Raw genomic sequence first — 18,925 nt, 5'->3', positions numbered from 1 at the left:
AATTACTGATTTTCATTACTACAATAATTCAAATAGATAAGGTGGTCACAGAAAAAGTTCAAAATGGCCAACTCATTCACAGTACAAATTCAACAACAAAAAATCAAAATTAATAAGGGGTACAATTAAATATTAATTCAAAATAGCAAAAAAACACCAAGAACTATGGCTACTAAAATGATATACAAAGGAAGAGCTCAAGGCATCAATTTTTCTTTATAAGATCTTAGTCTAAACACCATGATTCAGATAATGGTTTCCTTTAACAAAATGGAAACTTCTCAAAATGTTACCACAACTATTTTCTTTACCAAATGGTTAAACATGAAAGACATGGAAACAACTGGCTATCATAGGTGGAAACCAATGGGGGATTCAGGTTTTGTGGGGGTCAGAGTTTATATAATACAAGGGCCTTCTTTTGTAAAAAAAAAAAATTTAATTACTGATATAAAACTAGATGTGAATATTTATAAGGGGAAAAGAAATCATCAGATTACAAATTTTAAAGAGAAAATAAATACCACAAATGCAGAAATGAAGAAAATATAACTCTATTAGTAATTAACTGCCTCTCTTGTTTTCTTCCTTATATATTTCCCTTACACGATTTGGCTCTAAACTCTTTGGTCACCAATTTATATGGTAATGACCTTGTAATATTTTCAATAGGATAAAAAGAATTCACTCTTCATTCATCTTAGATTAGAAAAGATTGTTTCAATGCCTAACTCTCACTTTTAACTATCTTAGATTGTTATTCTATTTGGAAAAATGTTTATCAAATGTCTTTCATATAAGATTTCCTGGGTATCTTAAATATTCAAGATATTCTCTGAATTGACAGTACTCATTGACCATTATGAAGTGTATGTAAATTTTATTATCCTTCTCAATGACAGCATTTTATGCCAAAGAACTAAATCTACTTCCAGTGTGCTCACATGATTTACTCTTCTTTCAATTGGGCCATCCAATAATCCAATAGCCTATTCATTATTTCTATTCAAAATTTATCTCTTCCTCTTAATGAGTCACTCTGTTTTGGTATAATCTAATTTTTTCCTACAATTCATTTTTTGATGGTAGAAAATTTTCCATGGAGTCCATCACTTTGGACTTCTTGTCTCTGTCACTTCTGTTTCACAGTCCATTATTTTTATTTGGATTTTCTTTCAGTTATTTATTAAATTTGAGAATTATAAACAGGGTTCCCTACATAAATGTCCAAGTCAAGGATCTGTTCTTCCTCTGTTATTTTATTGGCAATCCAAAAGTCTTCCCAAAAAAATGGCATCTTCTCAACTTAATTTAACTTCCCCTTTGTCTCACTGTATAAAAGGCTACTCCAACCATCCAACATGATGGGACCTCGGACCTGAGGGAAATGTAGAGTAGAAAGAATCCTTGATCTTAACTGATTATAGGCTAAAATAGTTTACCTTTGCAAATGTTAACCAAAGCAAAACAAAACCATGACTGTGGGAACACATTTCAAGGGCCTTTTGCAAGTCAGGAACCGAGACTTGAATTTCATTATCTGCCCAGTGATTCCACCTGAGAGACTATTCAGGCCAAAAACGGACCATTGCTAGTTAAAATTGTCCCGGCCCAACTGAGGCCCCCTCTGCAGCTCTATCTTCAATGAGAACCAGGGAGCCAACAGGAAAAAGGTTTCATGTGCTACCATAATTTTTCCCTCTGTATGGGCCCTAAAAGCTACTTCTCAAATAAATAAATCAAAATCTTCCTCTGCATAATTCCACGAGTACTTGAAAAAGGGACAGTGAACAACATATCACATACCAGAAATGATGTAGCCTGAAGAAATAGCAATATTCACTTTCACAAGCGATGGATCACCCCTGTAAACATTAAAAAATAAATAAAAGCTTTCCTTTTGTAGCATACAGGTTATAGATCACAGTTACATTTTTTTTTCTACTGAGAAATATAAATAAAAAGCTTTCTATAGATTTTCAAATGGTAAATTGTCACTTGCACGAGGTACCATTTTAGTTATAATACTTCTAACAGCACAAATAATGATTTCCTATATTTATTAGCCAAAAGTTTTATGAAAATAATTTTGCCAAAAGACAAGCTTTTTGTAAGTGTGTTCTCATATGATGTTTTTGTGAAAGGATTCAAATGGAATTCCAGATGCTAATTTTTTTTCAATTCCTTATTCTGAATCAGAGATTCAAATACTCAAGAAATCATCTAGCCTGCCACTGATTTTGAGGCAATGCACTATCATCAATATCCCTTTACTCAGGACCAGAGGGGTTTGCCTTTTATCACGCAATTAGGAAATGGTTAGAATAGAACAGTTTAGTCCTGCTCTTTTGACCCCATATGTTATCAAGATCCTATACCTTTGTACTAATAATGCTCTCTGCTCCAAAAAACAAATTATCAGTCCTTTATCTGATTTATAATGTGACTACTGATGAAATGAACACAAAAAAAATTGATAATAGCTAAACTACAAATGGAAAAATGCAGAAGTTACATCTTCTTTATAAATTTTGATCTGCAAATATGACCCAGAAATATTCAGCCTGGGATAAATGATGGAATAAATTATTTTACAAATAAAATATGAAAATATCAAAATTATAATAGATAAAAATTTGATAGGGTTAAACTTGATTATGAATCAAATCTTTATTATAAAATTGACTCTGAAAGAACTGGTTCTGTTGACAGTAATATTACTAAAATAAAAAAATGTTTTAAAGCTAGAAATTATTCAAGTAGATTACATAAAAACCTGGTCAAAGAAGTAAATTTACTAAATTGATTCACTTAGACAAGTATCTTTCCAATGAAAATGTATCAATACTTATATAATTCTCATAGGCAATTATAATTCCATATTTATGAATAAGAAACAGTCTCCTTGCAGTCAAACAAATGACCAGAATACTTGCTTAAATTGCCCCACATCTTCCAGAGCCCATGGCTACCACATTCCTATGCAGTGCTTTCTCAAAATGTACCTCATCTCTCAGACTCAGCTGCACTAAGCTTCCTAATATAATGCCAGGAAATAGAGTTTGTGAAATTTGTGCCATTGGAATGACATCTAGAATTTTCAAAAAAAACTATCTTATAAATTATCCTACTACTGCTGAACATAGTTATTATTAGTGCTTCAGATCTCATGTGGTAATAAGTTCCCCTCACTTGGACATCTGTAATTCTCATTTTCTTATCTTAGGTATCAACTGATAGGTTAAGCATACACTTGAAGACTGAGTCTTAAGTAAATATTATCCCAATTATCCTGTCTCAATAACAATTCATTTTTTCTCAGAATAGTATTTACAATAACTTGATCTACTCACTAACAGAGCATAAATGTTTACATCATCATCATATTCTCCCTGTTTTTGGACAACTGGGATACTAAGGCAAAATGGCCCTCATTATTTGTATTCAAATCTAATATAAATCATTTTATTAAAACCTTGCTGAAAAAGAATAAACACAAGAATTTTAAGAAACCACATAGATATTCTTATTAGTAGTTAATACCAAAGCATAAATCAAAGTGACTATATTGGAAAGAAACAGCTTACCAAAGTGGATCAGCTTTGCTGGCCTCATCAAAGAAGAAAATGTACAGGCCCAAAACCCCAACCACCAAAGAATGACATGTAGATACTACCCTGAAATAAAACAGAATAACATACAAAGATTTTAAATTCTTTACAATAAACTTTTAATTCTGGAAAGACATTTAACATTCTGGAGAGATTAAATCTGGAAGCTTAAATATAGGAATGGAGTACATCTGAAAGTAAAATACAAAATTGTCATTTGGAAATCCAAGGGCCACAACTTTAATTTGGAATTAATAACAAAAAGGATGCCCAGGTCTATAATTTCCTGCTAGAAAATTGTTGAGTCATTTATTGGTTAAAAAGTTTTCAGGCAGAGGCATATCTGATGATGCAGCTGACAGTTTTGTGCAGACAGATGGCAACTGGTAAACAACCATTAACCAGGGTAACCACCACCTGAACCTGCTCCACGCTCCATCCACAACCACATCACTGCAGGAACAGTTTGCGGCTCCAGTTAGCTAGGAATGACTTCCAACTCTGGCCTCAACCAAATTCAAACCCTTGAATCCAAATTCAAATGGATCATGAAATAAATATTTATTACCTCAGAGATGTCAGTTTCAAATGCACATTTACATGCATTATTGCACTTGGTTCTTGCAACAAGTCTGTGAGGAAGCCAGGGCAGCTACTATTAGTCTGTCTTTATGAATATTATGAAACGCTTTTAAAAAGAAAAATTAAGGACCATGAATTTATACAAAAACTTCTATTTTTAAAAGAAATACCCAAGTAAAAGAAAGATGTTCCCAAGATCCAATGTTCCCAAGATCGAATTTATCTTTTATAGAAGAAATACAGTTTAGATGAAAAACTTAATTTCTATGAATGTATCTTGCTAATAATTTAATGACTCAATACCCAAACTCTATGATAGACTACGTCAAGAACTGTAAATAGCACACTGTATGTTTATTAACACAATGAAAAAGTTTACAAGTAATCAAGTTTCTTTTCTCTTCATAAGAATAAGGATGAAAGGACTAGCCAAGTTTTCTCTTTAGAAATTAATGGTATGCAATGAAGTTCTAAAATATGACCCCACATCTTTAAAAAGAAGTTAAATATGTCAACCAGTGTAAAGCTTGATATTAGAAAATTTTATTGTAACTTGAAAAATCAATATACTTGATTTAATAGATGACACAGTCCTAAATAGATGCATCATGTTACATCAAATCATATTTTAAGTTCTCAAAGATTTTCACTAATTTAAAGGCATTGACAAAGAATCCATTGTAACACCAAAAAATCATTTTGTAGTCTGAATATTAACACAATTTACATGATTTACAAGTGTAGAATTTTCATACCTGTATTCCATTTGGAAACTGAATAAAACTATAAGTTCCTTGATGTCAAATAAAACACTCCATCTAAATAATCATACCACCAGCTTTCTGCTGCCATTCAAAAATTCCATGAAAAGAAAAAGCATAACCTTAAACTAACCTGTTTTAGTGTTTAGTAACCTTACATCAAAAAGTTTCCTCTTCTTGGAAAAAAACTAATTTTTTGTTCCTGATACTCAAGCCTCAAATTCCCTTCTCTGTTGAAATGTTGTATGGTAAGTGTGAAGAACTACAACCCTCAGCTGATGGAAATGGCATATAATTCACGAGAGAAAAGTTAAATCTTACTCGGATCAAAGAGCTTCCACTGTAATACAGAAGGGGCAAATATCCTATGCTTACATATTCTACATTAAAGGTCTCTATGTTCAGACACTTCTGTTAGTAAAAGTTTCATTTTAAAATCATATTTTAAAGCAAAACGTAGATTCCTTAGTGTCTAAAAAGAGACACCAAGATGCTACTCAAGATAAAATATTTCATTTTTGTTCAAGGAGAGTTAAAAAGAAGTATTTACGCTTATAAAAGACAGTTCTCTTTTTTAAGAAAATTATCATTTTAGCACAGCAATTTAAAGTTACTGATTTAATCATTTGCATGTAGTCTGAGTACTACCAGTAGAAATTACATAGCTCCAACAGACAAAAGAGTTAAATTTTGGAGAAGTAGATTTAAAAATTAGGGGCATTTCAACACAATAGAACTTTCCATACCAGCGGAAGGCAAGTGGATGTAAGATTTTATAAGCTATAAATAATATGTACAAGTTTGTGTGCTTTCAGAAAGAGTAACAAGTACAGCTGATTTCTCACTTAAAACTAATTAAACTTGTTTCTCAGGTGTGAATTTTCTAATGAGTTTTTGTTCCTCCTGTCCTTTTCCTAGACCTCTCATTGTTTAGAGACTCTTCCGGATTAGTAGGAAGAACTGTGTGGGTTGTGTTGATCTCTATTTCAAGACATGTATGTGTACTTGAAAAACAGCCAAATTTTTTTCCTTCTTTGCACATTCCACCTTACAATGTAAGTCCCATGTAAACCAAGCTAGAGTGGGAAACAGGAGTAAATATGAGAGAAAGAGGGAGAATATCACATGAATAGGAGAGTGAATCTCAGAGAATCCCAGACTCCTTTTTCAAAGGGGAACTCAGATTCCCAAATGGCAATTCCATGCATTGTAAAATGACAGTGCTAAGACTGAAAAATGCGAAGTATTTTTGAACTTTGTTTCACTTTCATCTTTGCTTCGATCTCTCTGTACCTTCCCTATCTCTGTGGCTTGCAGCTCTCCAAGATTCAAATGCCTTTCCCTACCCTAACCATGGTGAAAAGACAATGAAGACAGTTCAGAATTTAGTCATAGAAAATGCATGTCCCCCCATCCCTTCCTTCTCTTTCCCACTATACTACCTTTGTGTTAGAGTTTTAAAAAATAATGATTAGTATCTTTTGTATCCCATATTTCCAAATATCTTTGTGCTATTCTCAAGACAAAAGAGTCATACCTCTTACATTTCAAAAACATCTGGAGAAATAATTCTCATTTATTGCATGAAAAGAGCTGTAGCATGTATGAACCAGACAAATCAATATAAGGTGCAAAAGAAAACATCTAAAGTCTTATTCACAGTGAGAGTTATAAAAGGATGCCTGAAGAACAATTTGGCTCAAAGACAAGGGATTTCAGGTCAAATATGACCATTCTCAAAGAAATACTTAGACTTTGGCAGAAGTTCTTTAATTCTAAAAGGAAATTTCAATGAAAAACAATTACAGCAATTTTAGAAACCTAAATTCATTTTCAGTTAGCATTAACTTCAACTAAATAAAGATAACAAAAAGTATTCCCATGGTGACTCCAGTACCGAGGTATGCAAACGCACAATGATGTTTGGGCACCTGACATGCTCTCAAACAAGTGAAGCAGTCATCAGAGTCACTTTGTGTTTGAAACCTTCTGAGAGGTTAATGAGTTGCACACAAAAAAAAATGTGCAAAGCAACTAATTATAACTTCTGCAAATTTCTATATCCTTTTGTATATTATTTGTATTCCATTTACGTTTTTGTTTAAAAAAATCTAAAAGGCAATTTTTACTTTAGAATTGTATAAAAAAGACCAGATTCTGAAGGGCTCTGAATTACTGAAAAGTTCACTGAAAGAGAGAGACAGATGTGCCAACGATACACCATGTTATCTGGTGTATGGCATTTCACTGCCCTCAGTCTAGCTAAGCCAGCTAATACTATATAAACAGGCTACTCACAGCCCCGACTAACTTTTACTTCTGCTATCATTTCCAAAGAACATGTGGTTGGTGTCATAAATGTTCCTTCCATAGAAGAATGCAAAACAGTATTCTTATACCATCAGCTGGAAGCTACTTAATCTTCTCATACTTCCCCAGAATGTTAAAATTTTCCTAACACCTTGCACTATAAGAATTTTTATAATTTTCTTATATGAGATCTATCTATTTATCTTTCCTTTTATTCCTAAGGTCAAATGAAAAAAATCTGACCTTAGATTTTTATTAGGTTCAAATTGAGAGAATTTTTGGAAGTATTTTAAATAATTTTATTTCATAAAACTAGTTTTTTAAAAATCAGTTACATTTTCATATGTTTTACCTTGAGTTCCACTCAATCTTCTTTTCGAAGCTGAGACTACTGAAACCTGTAGAGACTTTTGCTGAAAACCAATAACTTACAGAGTAGAAAAGAAGCTGAAAGGTGAAAAAGCTGGTAAAAATAGTGCTGATGACCACTTTGGTGTTGGTATCCATATTTCTTCAACCTGTTAAAAGAAATAATGGCTATGAATTGCTTTAAATTGCTCATGATGAAACTTAAATTTTTTAATTTTGTAAGAGTATGTGGTTGTCTTTTTAGTAACTTATTGTAATTTAGCACAAATATAAGAATACAAAGAAACTATAAGAATTTTAAGACCTCACCACCTGTCTGTCATATATCTTAGATGTGTACTTAAAATAGAGAAAAACCCATTATCTTAAAGATTTCAGTATTAGAAACTTGAGAAGACAAATTTAATATCATGTTATTCAAAATTACCTAATTTTTAGAGTTTAACATTAAGAGAGAATTTTAAGTACTATAAACCGAAGGTATTCTTTTAGTAATATCATGTTTAATTAAACTTAGGACAAATCATTTGATTTCTCTATTGCTCATCTATAAAATGAGAGAGTTGGTTAGATCATTTCTAAGAAACAAGCCAAAAATCGTAACAGATCATTACCTGGAATAGCAAAACAAAAAAAAAATTTCATAACAACTAATTGTATAGTGAGTCAAACATTTAAAACAAAAATTTAATCTAAGAATAATGCCATCTTAGAAAAGAACCATACCACTGTTACTGCTTAAATTAGTTACTTATTAAAAAAAATTTTTTTTTAATCACACCTACCTTTGGACCAAAAATCTTCCATGGCTTTTTATCTCTAAAATAAAAGATTTTTATAAAAAAGCTCCAAGTTTTAAGGATAAAGTTAGGAGAAAGAATAGTAATATGCATATATACACAAAGTGTGTTTTCTGTCTCATTGAGCTGAATTTTATTTGGCTTCTAAAAATCTTAGGAATATTCAGACTAAAAAAAGACTCTGAAGCATTTGCTCATATCCAGCAAATACAGCATTTCTATGGCTCCATCTTTGATAGAGCTGACCCTCAAATAAAAAGGAAATGAATCAATACATATTTCCAGCTGCCTAATGAGAAGAAATAAAGTCACCTACTGAAGCCAATTCACTAGAGAAAAACCAAGCTATTGACTGAGCTGGCAATAACCCCACTTCATTCCCTTCCAACCAGGATATCATAATAAGAATCAGTCTCCCACAGGGCCCCTTCTGACAGAATTCTTGTGTCTGTAATGAATTTTCCTCATTCTTTCTTTCTGGTATGTGTGCCCAGTAAAAATACTGATAATACAATTTTTCTCCATGAGGTTCCATTAACTTTATTGCTCATTTACTTTTTTTTTTAATTCAACATGTGCTTCTTGGGCATTAAAAATTTTAATTTGCAGTCTTTTAGCCTAGAGTTAATATTAACCAAATAATATATAAAAGCAAATTTTGTACATAAATTCAACATTATTATAATTTGTTAAGTGAGATGTAAAGGGAAAATGTTTTTCTAAGATTAAAGCAAATGGGGATCTGGAGGTCTGGTGGGCAGATAAATGAAGAAAATGAAACTAATACTAGAAAAGAGTGGAGAGTCTAATGTTAAATGTGAGGATGGTTTGCCCTGAAGAGTTTTATATGTTCCCTGCTAGTTCTAGAGGGTGGTTGGGCATACACAGGCTGCTTATTTACTTTTGTTAAAATTCAGTGTATATAAGAAACATTTCTTTCATGAATGTTTGATAAAAGTTATGTAATAAACCATTGTAGGTATCACATGATGTCCATTTTATGAATTATTAATTTAACCAATACATTAAAAAAGACACTCAATTCATCATTAAGAAATTCCCCATTCCTAAAAAAAAGCTAGTTTTTATTAAGTCTTTGTTATGCTGGCTATTTTATATTTTTTTACATACTTAACTTTCAGTTAACTGGGGTCTTTGGGGAATATGTTGAAGGCCTGCCTTTGCAAAAATGTTTCATTTAGAATTAAAGAGCTCCATACAGTGAAGGTGTGGCTTCCATTAAAGACTCAACAGACAGAAGCTAATTAAATTGTTCTATTCCCAGCTTTGCTTCTTATTAGGCAGCTGCTTGCTTCATCAGTCATCCCAAATCAAGAACTAATCTACAGGGTTTTTGTTTTTTTTGTTTTTACAAATTTCCTCAGAAACTAAGGCTTTTGTTAGGAAGCAACTGCCCCTATATTTATTCACTGAATCAAGCAAGAAAATGGTAAAAAAAAAGGATAAAACCAAATAAAGCTTATTAATGGTTTAGATCAAGGGCTTTTGAGAGTTTGGTAATTTATTAAGCAAAGGAATACACAGTAAAAGTATAAAAGTATCAAACCAAGTTCATGCAGTGCTCCATGTGGTTAGTAACTGGCAGAAGGCTGGGATACTGTCCTAGAAAGAAGCAGCCCTAACAGAAGTGGGAAATATTTCTGTGGCAATTTACAAGGGGAGTGTCTAGACATGAACTTCACAAAATAATTAGCTCATCTTGATTCACAAGAATTGTGGACACTAAAATTTTCAAGAGGCTCAATGAATAGAATGTTTGTACTTTCTCCCCCAAGACTGTTTTCATAAAGTTTAATTCAAGCTGGTTTCTTAGTAGAGAAGAACATAAAAAGGACTTAAACCTTTCAACCATCAGGTTATGAGAGCCCTTCCCAGAGAGCCACCAGAAACAGCACAGCCAGGCTGATTCAGTCTTCACTTCAGCCAGCAGTACAGCCAACATCTGTCATGTGTCCAGCACATGACAGGCACTGTGCTGGGACTCGAATACCAAACAGGGGACATGCTTAGAGTCCAGTAGGGAAGGAAAGAAATTAATCACCACCACATAAAGTGGTAAGTTCAGGGTACCAAGCAACATGCCCTGCTTTCTGGGGAATAAATACCCAGCAGAGGGGACACATAAGTAGTGAGAAGAGATCCAAGATCTTCAAGGTGAGCCAAGAAGACATCTTCTCTTCTATTATAATCCCAAGACACCTTAAGGCTGAAGCTCAAAGGACTCAGTTTCATCATGTAAGTCTAGAACTTCCCAACCTGGGAACACAACTACTATCCTTATTTCTCAGGTTCATCATTCTCTTAGAATACAAGGGATTCCTTAGGGAGTATGTCAGAATCACCAACGCCACTTCCACACATATAACCTTGCTACTTCATGTTCTGATACAAATTCTAGGAGAGAACTACCACTGTAGTGATTAGCAGTAAAAACCCTTAGTTGTCTTTGAGGGCATCAAGGAAGGGGTAAGATGGAAAGAGCACGTGCCCTACTCATGCTTAACATTCCTTTTCCCATCCCCAGTAAGCTATTTTTCCTATTTCCCACACTGACTCCAAATTTTCACTGCTCTCAAACCTCCAGTTCTCCCTCTCGTAAACTAGATAAGGTTACTTCCCATGACACCAAAAAGTGGAGGCTATGAGGCATGACCTCCATCAACCCATGGCAATGTTCACACCTCCTGGTGCCCTGACCCAGAACCTCCTCTCTGCACACTACAGACTCTGCCTGGGTGTATGACGCAGACCTTCAATGTGGCTGATGTTACGTCAACCAAACTGCACCATCCCCCAGCACACCAGCCCTGGATGGTCAGCCACCCTCTGCGTGGCTCCATATGGGCACCCTGAAGGCTCCACATGACCCAAGGTGAACTTAACCCCAAGCCAGTCCTTCCCCATTTCAGCGAATAACACTATCACCCACAACACCTCCCCATCTCCCAGTTGAAAACAGCTCAAGTCACCCTTGTCTCCTTCCTGTCCGTGAAGCCCACAACTAGCTGACTGCCAAACCCTGGTGGACTGAAGAATAACAAAGGAAGGATTACATGATTCCAGGGAAGTTCTGGGAGCTACACATGACAGCCTTATGAAGAATGCAAAGGAATGTGGCTGGATAACAAAATAAGGTAAATCCAAAGTTAACTGAAAAACTAAAAGCAACAGGTAGATTAATGATCTGAAGTAGACTTGAGACATCTGCTACCCTGTGAGGTTTTCTCTTTTTGGTCTGTTTCAGTAATATTTTTACAAATCTTTATGTTTACTCAATTTCCATGTAACACAGAGCTGGGCAAGATAAGCTAATATAATGGGTTAGCAGAAGCAGGCTTCAAAATTATCTTCATAAGCTGAAATAACAAGTCTCAGAAAGAAAAAACATAATAGAAATAAAAATTTTTAAAGGCAATACCCAATACAGGTCTTAGCACACTAGCACACACACAGGAAACTTTAGCATTTAAACTACACAAAGCAATGAGAGATAATAACGTAATGAAGACACTAATAAAAAACAAACTTCAGGCTCATTTATAATTGGATATTGTAGAAGTATACCTTTAGATCAAGACACATTTCAGTCCCACCTGAATATGAATTAATCACAAACTGAAGTACCTTCAGAGTAGTGTAATTAAGGTGATTTTTAGAAACCATATCATATTGTGAAGAGTTGAAGGGCTGAATAATGTCAGCTTGGGAACAAGATTACTTAGAGAGGACTTGAGAGCATTCTTAGAACATCTTAAGACCTGTCATGTGGAAAAGTAAAAGAGGGAACTTACTCTGCATTACTCGAAATGGCACAAATGAGCAAAAATTACAGGGAGGGAAGAGTTCGGCTGATTTAAGGAAGAATCTTCTAACAATTTAGAAGTGTCCAGGCATCCATCACGGAAGTGGTGAAAGAACCGCTGGCAGGGTTGGTCAGAGGAGAAGGCTGGCACTAGTCTAACCTTCAGACCACCCTTCCTCCCAGTAAGGTTCAGGGATTCCAGGACTGAATTTAATTCTGATATCTAAAAAGACAATTTTATGCTCAATATATATTAGCTTCTCAACATTTATGTTTTAAAAAATCACTTGTTTATTTATGTTTAAATGTATGTTTAAAAAATTTACACTTAAAGTATCAAAATTACACATGTAGGAAAATATTAAGTACATTAGCAGTGGGGAGTACACAGGCTTGTCGCAGTCCTGAGTTTGAATAGCAGTTCCGCCCCTGACTAGCTGTGTGACCTGGGATAAACCACTTAACTTGCCTTATCTGAAGCTCAGTTTCCTCATCTGTAAAATGAAGACAAGAGCACTAAGCTGCCAGGTTGTCATGGGGAATAAACCACATGTTTGTTGGGCTTAGAACAGTACTTGGAATACGGTGCACAACAAGTTTTTGCCTCCACCATCATCCATGTCCAACAGCATGTAGGATGTGCAATTTCTACATCTGTCATCAGTCTGGCCACGGCAAACAAGACCCTCTTCTGGCCTCTGGACCCTTGGCCCCTAATTCATCCCTGTTTATGTCACTCAACACCTAAAATGTAGGCAGCCCCCACTTCAGAGAACTATCCTCTACAACATGACTATCTCTGTCATGCTCCAAAGTTCTTTCTCCGGGTTCCTGACCCAGCCGTTCACCCCCTCAACCTTCCAAGCTCTTCCACTAGGCCCCCTGGAACTGCTGCTCCATACCCAGAAAAGAGTGCTCTCTCCTGGCCTCTCCTTTGCGTGCTCTGCAGGCTAACCTCTCAGGCAGTAGCTGCCTCATCTATCAGACTTCAGAGTCAGGACGTGGCCCTATATCCTCCTCACCCCTCATGGTCCCCTCAGACCTTACTCCTCCATTCCCACTCCCCCTATAGACACCCTGGGTGTTTGGTCCCACAGTTCAGTTACACCACCCTCTCCCTGTCTCACTGGTATATACCAAGCTCTTGAACATTTCCTACTATTCAAAGACTCTGGTCCTGATTCACTGATGTCCTTAAGCCCTGTCATCTACCTGAGTGACTTCCTATGTAGAAGGCCCTATTTCCTTAACAACTCAGGCCTTTTCTCTTTGTCTGGCATGGCACCTTTTCATGCCTCCTTAACCACCCGTGGACCTCTATTGTCCCTTCCTAATCATTTTCCCGCCTTTAAAATAACATTTCAACTATTTCCCTTGCTGATCTTTCCTTCAAGTGTGCTCAGTAACACAGGATCCTCAAGTTCACTGACCTCTCAGCTTTTTCCCAATCCATTAGCCCTTTCTTCTTTTTTGCTATCCTCTTTAATCAGCTTAGATCCTGATGCCCATCATTTCATTCACACTCTTACTAACACCCTACATTCTCTTCCCACTGCCAAGAGCTGGCAAAACTCCAAGCCAGATATGGCCAACTATTTACTCAGCAGTGAACCCTAAACAATCAGAGTACTGTTGGACAAAGTCATATACCAGAAGAGACTGAGGTAGGTGAGTGTGAAATCATACAGCAATCAAACAGCCCTCAGCGGTGCCCTGCACTCCTACCACATTGCCCTGGCCAACCATCCTTCCACACTCCAGTTAATTTCCAAATTGTCCCAAACCTTTTCAAAGCTCCAACCATTCACCCGCCATTCAACAGATTAACTCCCATCCTACTTCACAATAAAATAGAAGCCAACATATGAAAACTCTCAATGTCACACCATCGACCGTACAAGCCACTTGCTTCTCACTATCTGTCCTCCCTTTGTGGACAACCTCTAACTTGAGCACTTTGGGTCCGTCCTTTCTGGCCTTCTCAGAACCTTTTGCTCCTTGTTATCCTTTACTCTCTCAACTGGATCTCGCTAGTGGCTTTTAAACAGGCTCAAGTTCCCAGTAAAAACAAAAATCAACAGATCCACCACTCTTCTTCAATCCTAGATTTCTTCTCCAATATAGTTTCCTCTCTCTCTCTTCCTCTCTCTCTGTACCCCTCCCTCCCCACACCTTTAAGGACAAAGTTCTAGAAAAGTTTGTCCAGACTGTCATCAAAAGTTCTCATCTCTCTCACTCTTAGGCCCACTCCATTCTTGTCCCCACCCTCATCACTACCCTGAAATAGCTATTGCTAAGGTCAGTGATGACTTCTTGTCTGGCCTTCACATTCCCTGACCTCTCTGCAACACTGAGTACATGAAACACTTTCTTCCCTGTGCTTCCGTGACACCACACTTCTTCTCTGCACTAAATAATAGAACTCCCTAAGGCTCAGGCCCAGACTCTTTTCTCTCTACTTGTTTCCCATGTGATTTCACCTACACCTGTGGCTTCAGTTACAATTTATATGCAGAGAAATCTCAAGTTTTAATGTCCATCCCAGATCCCTCCTCTGAGCTCCTGAGCATATAGCCAACTACCCACCTGTCAGTACTGCATGGCATTTTAAAGGCATCTCTAAGCAAGCCCATGCATGACCTGACCCCTGAACTTGGTCCACCTCTAGGTTCTCCGTCTTAGTGAATGGCACCACTGTACATCCAGCTTTGGCAGCCAGAAACCCAGGAGTCACCCCTGATAACTTGCTTTCTGCACTTTCCTTCCACACCACCATACCCAATCCACTTTAAGCTTTGAAAGCTTAAAGAGCTTTCAAAACATCTACTTTCTCAAGCTCCTATCATCATTTTTCTGGACGGTCTCCAAACTGGTCTACTTAGTGTGGAGAACAAACTGGAGGACTCCAGGAGAATCTTCTCTAAAAGCCATCTCTGACCATGTCACCTCCTCACCTGCCTCCAATTGAAACCATTATTGGTTCTCCAGTGCTCTTCCGAAGACCCCACTTTCTCCAGCCTCAATTGACACTTGCCCTTACTTGCTGCACTCCAGCTAATGTGGCCTTCTTTCTTCTTTCTGTTCCTGAAAGATGCCATGTGCCCTCCCTCTACAAGGCCTTTGCAGAACCTATTCCACTCCCACCACTACCCTCCACTCCTCAGTTCACTCTCAGGCTTCTTCAGCCCTCAGGTCAGTCCCCACTTCCTCAGGGAAGCCTTGTCTGAGCTCCATCAACAGGTCAATCTGCTCTCCTAGCCTCATGCCCCTCTCCTTTATAGCCACAATTTAAACAAATGTCTCCTTCTCCCAGTGGAAATGTGAGCCCCAGCAGGGTAGGAAACTTAAACATTTTTCCCCTTGCCATTGTGTCCCACACCTGACACAGCCTGCTATACAGCATGGATTGTCAGTAAATGTCTATTACATAAAATAATGATAACAGATAATCATATTCTTATGTATGTTTCCATTCTGCTAGTATCCTTTGAGTTACAAGCCCCTCATTTTACCAGTATAATCAGAATACTGAAAATAAGAATTTTTAAGTTCATTAACTCCAGTATTACTGCATGAAAACATGCTGACTTCAAAAGGATTCTCACCTCAAATGTCCCAAAGCAAAGAGTACCAGCATTATAAATGATGTAGTGTTTAGTATGTGTCTTAGTTCACTTGGACTGCTGTCACAAAATACCACAGACTGGGTGGCTTATAAACATGAGAAATTTATTGCCCACAGTACTAGAGGCTGAAAGTCTGAGGTCAGGGTACCAGCCCAGTTGGGTGCGGGCCATCCTCCTTCACATGGCAGAAGCGGCTAGGATGTTCTCGGGGTCTCTTTTACAGGAGCACTAATTCCATTCATGAGGGCTCCACTTTCATGGCCTAATCACCTCTCAAAGGCCCCACCTTTGGAGTTAGGATTTCAACATATAAATTATGTGGGGACACAAACACTCAGGCCATAGGAATATATTTGGTTTGTCTATCCCAAACTCCTTACAACAGTGTGTTCAAAGGTTTCATGCATATTTATAACTATAATCTCCACTGTATTTTCATACCTTTATTAACTACAATAGTGTTGATTGATTTATCTGCTATGTCAGTAGCTCTAACACATAAATGTGTTAAAAGTCTCCATATGCAAACTGTAAACTATTTGCAAATGAGCACAAAACTGCAGAAGATGAGATATTTACCAAACTAAACCAAAACCCTACCATATAAAGGCATACTTGCCTCCCACTTATTTTGATTTTTGCTTCAATTTTCATATGGGTGCTGCAGTCTTGACTAACTGCAGTTATTTTTTGTTTTTTTTTAATTGTTTTAATTCTGCACTGAAAGCAATATGAAAAAAGTTAGGAAAATTACATGCAGAAAATATTCCTCCTCTTCTGAGCATCAAGTTCAAGAACCACTAGTACTAGTGTGTCAGTCTATATGAAGTCAGTTGCATAAATGTCAACCTGACTTCCATAAATCCTCCAACACACATGGTACTGCTTCTTGAATTGAAGCAAATAGGAAGAAAATTAAGACTAAACCAAGAAAGGCTAAGGAATCCTATATTAATATGATTTTGTTACACTCCATTTCTTAGCTATGTGATGTTACTTAAGATTTAACAAAAGAATTGTTCATGACTATAGAAAAAAAAATTCTCTATGCTTCTTCACTGTCAGTTTAGATCCTAAACTTTGAATAAGGGCATCCTGTATATTTTTTCCATCCCATCAACCCTTTCTCTTCCAAGAGCATACAACAGAACACAAGTTAAACAGAAAGTGTTCGATTCTGCCTATTACAGACCCTGGCAATTGCCATCTCCCTGAAACAATTTTTGTTTTGGATTATAGAGTGTTCTCATGATAACAAAAAGTTAAATATTTAAGGTTAAATATTCATATTCATATATTTCTAACTAGCCTTTATTTCTCCCACAATTCTATGTAATCATTTCACTTACAGGATATTAGAGCAAGGAGGAGGCTAAACTCTGGTCCCCAAACTGGCTTTGTAAGAGCCACCCACCACAACCAGACCCATCCACCCTCAGCAGCTGTGGGCTGGCCCAGTCTTGCTATCACAACTATGAGAACTGTTTTGACAGTTAATTCCTATTGCTATAGATTTCTTTAATCCAAGAGTTCCCTTTTATCTCTGATAATCCTATCCGTCTCTTTACATCATGTTAAATGCTTTCTAGGAATCTTTCTCTGATCCATCTAATTCAGTGTCTTTCAAATTTTCATATCCCAGAGCTTCCCCAGCCCCCCTTCCACATGCAAACAATGCTCCCTCAGTACATATCCTGCTTATTCCTACCAGGCCAGAGATGAATCTTCCTTTCTATAGTTGTTTTCTGGGAGAGAAATAGGTTCTTGATATATACTTTACATAGCCCAGAGTCCCTACCAAGAGATTCTGATGGCGGAGAGGACTATCCCATCTCCTTGGCCCCTCCCTGAGTTTTCCTGCTCTTTCAAGCAACAATTGCTCCCCTTGGTTTTGCAAAACATTTGATCAGTTCTCCCTTCTATTATAGGCATCTTTAATTAGGATTTTAACATTTATTTTTATTTTCCTAGCCTACATTTGTCTAATTTTTTACATGTTCTAGCTCTTAACCTAAAAATAAGTAAGATTTAATATAGTTCATCTCTTGTCATGTCAACTGCTTTATTTTTTGTATTATATACAATTTTTTAATTTCATTTTACACTGACTCCCTGACTTGGGGTTTATTTTTATAATGCCTAACAAGAAGTGTGGCTGTAAGGAAGCTGACAATGGAAAAAGGCCCCTTTCCCCAGCTCTCCCCACTACTCTGCTGGTTCCCAACTCCCAGCCCACTGAGTTATTCTCCCCTTAGGAAACTTAGGAGTTCATTTTCTAGGGTCTTAAGGTGAGAGTACAGACAGCACATTTTATTTACTTGATAAATGTAAATGCTTCCTAGTAGCTCACTCCACTTAAAACTTTTATAAAGAAGTCTTCATTTTTTAAACCTGTGAGCTCCAATGACAGCCACTGGATTTTGGATAAACCAGAATGCCTCAAACCAGGAGATAATATAGTCACTGGAAGGTTACACATACAGTACGGGACACAAATAAAAAGTAACGGGATGGAGACCTACACAATTTGAGGGTCCATCTTTAAGGAAATCAGTATTTCCAATGTAACACTCTCTCTGAGCCTTAGAAGGGGTCTATGTGAGTGAGGGGCCCCGAAACTGAAGCAAGGACCAGGTGGCATGGACTCACCTGGGGGACTCAGGAAGAGGAATGAGGCACTGCAGCCAACCTCTCCCCAACTGTGCTGTCCTTATTTCCATATCCCTGCTCTTCCCTTGCAAGGGAGGGGGACAGGTTACAGAAGGAGCCTCTTGGCTTTCTGCCAACACTGTGAAATTGAGGAAAAGCTGGACAGTGGAGAAACCAGTCTATTCCTGATTCTAGGAGATGAGAGAAATTTTTCCTTCAGATTTTAATCAAGAAAACACTGCATTTGTACTGGTCAGAATTCTCAACACCACTCCCAATCTCCTGCAGTCACACCTAGTGACCTTGCTTTATGAAGCTGTTTCACATCACGCTCCTCAGTGCCAGCCAGCAGTGTCATGGCCTGGCACAGCCCAGGGAAAGGCCATTAGGGTGA

The 18,925-nt window shown here is 36.9% G+C and overlaps 1 protein-coding gene across 5 annotated transcripts in view; it reads right to left on the bottom strand.

Annotated features, from left to right (window-relative positions):
• The window catches only part of TLCD4 (TLC domain containing 4), a 75,896-nt gene that overhangs the window by 50,803 nt on the left and 6,168 nt on the right, over positions 1–18,925 (bottom strand). For 3 of the 5 annotated variants that reach the window (XM_036997986.2, XM_036997988.2, XM_036997985.2), the window contains exons 2-4: positions 7,617–7,782; positions 3,588–3,677; positions 1,807–1,865 (exon numbers count right to left, since the gene is read on the bottom strand). In XM_036997986.2, the coding sequence (XP_036853881.1) occupies positions 1,807–1,865; positions 3,588–3,677; positions 7,617–7,771 (304 nt within the window). In that variant the 5' untranslated portion in view covers positions 7,772–7,782. Of the gene's footprint in view, positions 1–1,806; positions 1,866–3,587; positions 3,678–7,616; positions 7,783–12,245; positions 12,504–18,925 lie in introns of those variants that run through there. The other 2 variants (XM_036997987.2, XM_036997989.2) reach the window with 2 other exon arrangements.

This window comes from Manis javanica, chromosome 4 (genome assembly GCF_040802235.1).
Source record: "Manis javanica isolate MJ-LG chromosome 4, MJ_LKY, whole genome shotgun sequence".
NCBI lineage: Eukaryota > Metazoa > Chordata > Mammalia > Pholidota > Manidae > Manis > Manis javanica.
This window is presented reverse-complemented; position numbering and strand designations above follow the sequence as displayed.